The sequence below is a fragment of the Protopterus annectens genome, chromosome 6.part0, assembly GCF_019279795.1.
Source record: "Protopterus annectens isolate FY-2018-M chromosome 6.part0, PAN1.0, whole genome shotgun sequence".
Lineage (NCBI taxonomy): Eukaryota > Metazoa > Chordata > Ceratodontiformes > Protopteridae > Protopterus > Protopterus annectens.
In genome coordinates, this window is record NC_056737.1 from 1,335,882,824 (window position 1) to 1,335,889,689 (window position 6,866).

A 6,866-nucleotide genomic window follows, 5' to 3' on the forward strand; every position below is an offset into this window, starting at 1 on the left:
TACAGTCATCTACAAATTTTAACCACAGACAAGTGCTGGCCTGAAGGTCTGAAAAATATATGCCAAACAGGAGTGGGTCCAAAACTGAGCCTTGTGGTATGCCATTGGTAACAGTTTTGCTTTCAGACGTGGCACCTGCTATTCTAACCACATAGGTTCATACAATCAGTTAGCTGTCCATCACACAATACAAGATTTACAAATCCACCAGTAATACTTGCATGGGGAATATTGTCAAAGTCCCTTGGCCAGATCTAGTGCTCTGCATAACCGCTATCCACTGATTCAGTTACATTTTCAAGTAAATTAATGAGGTTAAACCAGCAACACCTTTCTTAGATAAAACCAAATTGATGAGAGTCCAGAGTTGAGACATTCCAAAGTCCGGAAAAAATGGAGCCTGAGATAATGCGCTCCACAGATTTACAGAAGAGGTAAAAGCTGATACAGGCAGTTCTGCCTTAAATTCACTTTACACACAAATATAACATTATACACAATTATTTTGGCTTGGAATTTTACACGCAATTCTCAATCCTTAAAAGAAATAAGTAAAAGTACAGTACTGCTCCCCCCTACAAATCAGTTTCGAAACCATACATATCCTTGCTGAAGTATTAAAAGTTATTCATCCAGAAAAAAACACGCTTTTGTCGAAAATACTTCTACCCCAAATTGAAGACAACTGGTAAGAAAATGACTTATTACACAAATGCTAACCCAAATATCACGAACTACGAAACATCAGAATATAAATAAAACTGCTTTAAAATAAACATTCATTCTCAACAATCGTATGTTCACATGATACTACAACACATTTCAGCAATAAAAACATCCAATAACACCACTGAAAGAAGAGCAAATAAATACAATCGCTTTATTTTATGCTAACTGACGAAATTCTGAAATAAAAAGCACACAGAAAAATATACATAAATAAACACAAATTAAAAGAAAGCTTCTCACCATGTTGAACGGCTCCACTCGGGCCCCTGATCTCCAAGTCGGCAACAACGTACAGTGTGATTGGCTCGTACCACCTAAGGGCAAAGGGAAAAGGTTACTCATTCTGCTCCTGTTGCAAAGGGGTAAGACAGAATGATGTTGGTTGTACCCAATAAAGAGAAACGATACTTAGAAAGGTATGTTTGGATTGGATGTGCTGTAATACGGATTGTGTGCCGTTGAGGAAGGGTGTGAGAGCGGTAGAGTTAACTTGAGAATTTGGGAAGGAGGGAAAGTATTTTGGAAGGTAGTGGGGGTTATAAACAGGGACACTATGTTAAAAACTTTTATTTGCAATCGGTATTCATTTTAAATTACAGTTATTATTTTAGTGTACGTCGTTAGTATCTGTTGTTCCCTAGCCTTATTTAAGTATATTTACTATTTGTTTTCTTTGTTTTGGTGAAGTAAGCAGTACCGTTATTGAAACTAATATATTTCATGATGTCCCGTAGTGCTAGACGTTTAAACTCCCGGCAGGTTGCCCAGTCTTATTCAGAGACCTGGAAAACTGGTCATGGTTTTAGGACGTCTGACAACGATTTGATGGAAGTAGATGAGCTCGGGGAACCGAGATATCAGCCTAGTGAAGATGGGAGCATTGCTACACGCAGCTCTGTAACGTACCTAACAGGTGTGTCGCTGCCTCAAAAGTCTTATGCTAAGAAAAATAAATGGCCAGCTAGAATGTGTTCACTTCTCTGTTGCATTGTAGTAGTCACAGTGATTGCGATCCTTTTGGCCATCTGTTATCTCATTCTTAAAGGTATGCCTTATTTGCTAATCGATTTTTTTTTATTATTATTTTATCGTTCCTATAGCAACCTTAGTTTTTTTTTCTTCAGATTTGCGTTCTGAAAAGGAGAAAAACGAAGAAGGCATAGAAGTAGGAGTTCTCGGTATAACTTTTATTTTTATTGTTAGACTCAAGATATGTCTGAATGTATTTAAATCTAGATATGTTTTATGTGAGTTCTGTCGCTTTTCCCCCATTCTAGTAATGTTTGTTTTTAATGTCAAACACACACATTGCAGTGGTCGTAATTGATCCAGACTATTTACAGCAAGAAGCGGACGACAGCATTGTTTATTTTAAGCCTCACCACAAGAAACACACTACCAAACCCCGCCCACACTAATGGTATCCTCCTTAATTTATACCCTTAGTGATGACGCTTTTATGAATATGAATAGCGGCAAGTACATCCTGATGCATGTTCACGATGTTTTCGTACTTAATATTGCGAAAGTCACATATCTACACAATTGAGACTGTGTATGTTAATGGTTTTGAAGCAGGTATCTGTAATAACCTGTCCCTGTAGGGAGTTGTTGATGATAAATGTTTGTACAGGTTAGACAAGTGCAGCAATGCATACAACCTTGTGGTAGAAAACACGATCTTAACCTTTCTTTGTGAGTGTGTCGTAATAGTAACGTAAGCGATAGTCTAGTAAACTGCAATAACTGATGATTTCACATGGAGTAATGTTTCCACTGGTTGCTGATTAGACGTTAACAGTTTTGTTTGGGAAATACAGAAAACTAATTTCTCTGCAGTATAGATTGTGAGAGCCAACATTAGTGAAGCGGCTCATAAGCAGGACTTCTAGAAATGTGTGAAATTTTCTCCAAAAGTGCAGAAATAAATTGAAGTATTGTAAATATTTTTGGTGAAAGAGTCCGTCGCCGAAAACCGTATATAGTCTTCAAATTTTAATTCTACTATTAACGAAAGTGTGAAGTTACCCATTAAGTCTGGATAGTACATTTATTTAATGCTACTTTACTTTTGAAATGTATGTTGTAATGTCGTTTGTTTGCTGTTACATTGGAGGTAAAGTCCTGTCTGAAAGTTGTTAGTCGACCAGCCCACCTACACCTTTATCGAGCTGCAGTAAATAAATGAAAATTGAATGCTTCCGTACCTAGTCCCACTGCCTCCTAATTTGTTGCATTGCATATTGCAGTCAGTGCTAATCATATAGTTTACTACATCTGTATGCTTGTTGCCTTGTGAATGTGTTCTCGTTTTGAGTTTTACTTAAATGCAGGACAGAATGTTTTTTGTAGCAATATAATTTTCTAAAACAGTAGGTTATAATGGAAGCCTACATGTCTTGTGCTTATTTTGCAAAATAGATTCATTAATAAGCAACAAAGACTTGTAAATCTTTACCTTTAAATTAGCATTTTAGGATAAACCTTTTCATAACAGAAAAACGCAACTATTTAGACCAAAATGTTTGTCGCTTTATCTTTCTTATCATAGGAAGGTACTAGGCCATTGGCCCTAGGGCCTATACAAGCCTAGCCAAAAAGGTACCCTGGCTTTCGCCACCCAAGAAAATTATTTTCCTGTGCCCCTGTCAAGCAGAACCACAGAAGTGATCCCCGGGGTGAATTTCCTATTACCCATCCAGTCATCAAGATTTTTCTTGAAGAGTGTTAATGAGGAGCTCTGTTTGACATAGACGGGTAGTCTGTTCCAGAGTATGAGAAGTCTCTGGGACAGTAATCTGTCCCTCCAGCATGTTCTGTTTATTGTGGTGATAGGGTTTAGGTCCCCAGAGCATGTAACTCTGAGGGATTGGGATTTCTTTAAGTGGAGCATGCCCAACAGCTCTGGGTTTGACAGCTTTGCCTTACTCTCCTTTACTAACACTATCCTTCAGCATAAAAACAATGGCTATCTCTCCTCTGCTACTTTCCTAGACCTATCTAAAGCATTTGACATGGTCCCACACAAACAACTTATCTCTGTCCTCAATAACCTATCCTTCTCTGTCAGTCACCAACTGTTTTCAAAGTTATCTGTCTGACCTCCAACAATCCGTTGTATGGCAGAATGACATATCTCCCCAACTACCTGTCTCCGTAGGGGTTCCCCAAGGATCCATTGTTGGACCCCCTACTCTTCTCTGTTTTCACCAATAATCTAGCCTCTGCCACCAAACATGGCACACTCATACAATACGCAGATGACTCCACCATCATCTGCTCATCCCAGTCCCTACCCAAACTGCATAAAGTCACACAGGAAGCTATTTCCTCTGTTGAAACTTGTTTATTCGATGCCCAATTAATACTCAACCCAAACAAAACTAAACTACTCCTCTTCCAACCCACCAAACATACTCAAAACAACTCTCACTTTAACATCACAGCAAAAGACAACCCCACTATATACCCAACTGAACACACCAAATTGCTAGGAGTGGAAATAGACAGTAAACTAAAATTTGACATTCACATATCCGTGACCATAAAAAGTCCACAAAAAACTAGGAGCGCTATGCAGAAATAAGCAACTTCTCACCAAAGCAGCAAAGATTTCAATAGCAAATTCCCCACCTTATCTCTCTCCAATATATACCAACCTAAGGCAATGCGATCTAAACAAGCTAGAGACGTGCCACAACAAAATCGCCAAATTCGCCAGAGGGGCATCCTACCATAGTCACCACTGTCTCATTTGCTGAACTGGGCTGGCTTGAACTCCCTCACCCCCGTCAGTGGTATCCACTCTCACTCGCCCACAATCTAGTAAACCATCCACTAAATGTCCCATCCCTCCAGAATCTACTCCAACCACGAGACCACTAAGATCCAGCAACAAAAATCACTTGCAGATCACTAAAGACAATAACTCTGCTGGTGAAGCGCTATTCTGTAGCACCATAGCCAAATTATGGAACTCCCTCACACCCACAATTACCTCCGTGCCATCATGCACCCACTTCAAAACTTTACTAAAAGCGTACCTAAAACATGCTGGCTATGCCCCTGCAACTCCCCCTCTAAAATCACCCACCCCATCCAACCACTACCTTTCTTTCCACTCCACTAACTACCTTGATTATAGCAAGCTCAGATTATCATAAACCTAGTACTTATTATGCAGCAGGAACTTCTTATTGTAACATTTGTTAATGTCTGTTATGTACTTCACAGATAAAGATTCTAGTTGTCTACTGATGTACTATGTTCTTCATCTGTAAATATGTTGTAAGTAATTGCTATGTTATATTGTTAATTGCTATGTAATCCAATGTAACTACTGTCTGTTTATTTTAACTGTGGAGCTTTTCTCCCTGGGCCTCCGCGGAAAATGGACCTACGTCCAGTCGGACACTCCCAGTCAACAAATGTAAATAAATAAATGTTAGGCAGAGATCGCCTTCCAGTAGGCGATATGAGTCGGAGTAAAGCTGGAGTTTTTTTGAGTCTGTCTGCGTACGACATCTGTTTGAGGCCAGTAATCTTCTTTGTGAGGTATTTCTGCTGCCTTTCCAGTTGTTGATGTCTTGTGAGGTACATACCAAAAGGGGCATTGTACTCTCTCTAATGAATGATAAGTAGAGGGGAACAATGACCCTTTTTTTTTTTCTGGATGAGAAACCTTTTGTGATGAGGTGTGCCACGTAGGATTTCCTGACCACTGTGGCAATGTGATTTATCAAAGGAGAGACTACTGTCCACCTGTGTCCCAAGGTCTCTTATTACACTTTTTGTGTTAAGTTGACTACCACCTATATGGTAGTTCACTGTTAGAGGTTTTTTTACCAAAGGGGATGATAATGCACTTTTTGGCATTGAGCTTGTGACCATGGCTTTGACACCAGGCATCTGTTTCAGTGAGGCCATTTTGTAGGATGTCCACATCGTTAGGGGTTTCGATTATGGCTCCTAGTTTGCAGTCATCTGCAACTTTAGTTACCCAAAGACCTTCTGTGTTGGCCTGTACTTAAGAGAAGTAGATACCAAACAGGAGAGGACCCAGGACTGAACCCTGTGGTACTCCACTTGTCACTGGTCTGAAGTCTGATTTGGAGTCTGCTACTTTCACAGTGTGGGGTTCTGTCAGTAAGCCATTTGGCAACCCATCTTGTGACATAGGGATTTAATACCTAGTTTAGTGAGTTTGTCTATAATTCCAGAGTGGGGGATGGTGTTGAATGCCTTGGCGAGCTCTAGATAGGCTGTGTAAACCACCTTACCCTCATCTATGGCTTTGGTGACTGCTTCAAAAAAGTCTATCAGGTTTAGGAGACATGATCTGCCTTTTACAAACCCGAACTGTGTGGGGTCCAGAGGTTGGAGATCTCCAGTGTCTTTGTTTATGCATTCCATGGCCTTGCAGACCAGGCTTGTCGGGCTAATGGGGCAGTAGTTCCTGGGGTCAGTTGTGGCCCCCTTTTGTGGAGTGGAATAACCGTCGCTGTGCGCCATTCAATGGGCACAAAGCCTGAGGTGAGGCAATGATTGAACATGGTACTTAGGTGGGGTGCCAGTTCATTCTGTAGTTAGTGTAGAAGGCAGCCTAGGATGTTGTCAGGTCCCATGGATGCTGTGTTCTTGGCTTTGGAGAGTGACGTTTTTACCTGTGCAGCCATGATTACAGTAACTTTGCATACTTCCGGTATAAAGATGGGCCCTTTAAGGGGTGAGAGGGGGGGGTAAAGTTAGCACTGAACCTATCTGCCAGGATGTTTGCAATATCAGTTGGTTCTGTATATTTAGTGTCATTGTGCTGTAACTCAGAGCAGATGTGAGTGTTGCCATTGAGATTCTTGACGTAGCTATAGAATGCTTTGTGGCTGTCTTTTGAATCAGTGGGGATTTTGTTTTCGTAACTAGCTTCGGAGGATTTTATGAGGGATCTCTGCTTCTTTCTGAGGCTGACCAGGGAGTTCCTCCAGTCGTGGGGTTTTATTCTTTTTTGCAACAGTTTCTCTCTTCTGTTGTAGAGTTTGTTTATGGCAGAAGACGACCAGATTAGCATCCTTTTTTTTGGAGGATAGCATCTTGGTTCTGTTAGGGAGGGCACGATCCATGCACTCGTGTAAGTGCTTATA

At 40.5% G+C, this 6,866-nt stretch overlaps 1 protein-coding gene across 3 annotated transcripts in view; it reads left to right on the plus strand.

Moving 5' to 3' along the window:
- The first annotated feature begins 969 nt into the window (after window positions 1-969).
- The window catches only part of ARL6IP6 (ADP ribosylation factor like GTPase 6 interacting protein 6), a 313,141-nt gene continuing 307,244 nt past the window's right edge, over window positions 970-6,866 (plus strand). Inside the window, exons 1-3 of one of the 3 annotated variants that reach the window (XM_044074907.1) lie at window positions 970-1,145; window positions 1,464-1,774; window positions 1,854-1,907. In XM_044074907.1, coding sequence (XP_043930842.1) covers window positions 1,102-1,145; window positions 1,464-1,774; window positions 1,854-1,907 — 409 coding nt within the window. In that variant the 5' untranslated portion in view covers window positions 970-1,101. Of the gene's footprint in view, window positions 1,146-1,186; window positions 1,775-1,853; window positions 1,908-6,866 lie in introns of those variants that run through there. The other 2 variants (XM_044074909.1, XM_044074908.1) reach the window with 2 other exon arrangements.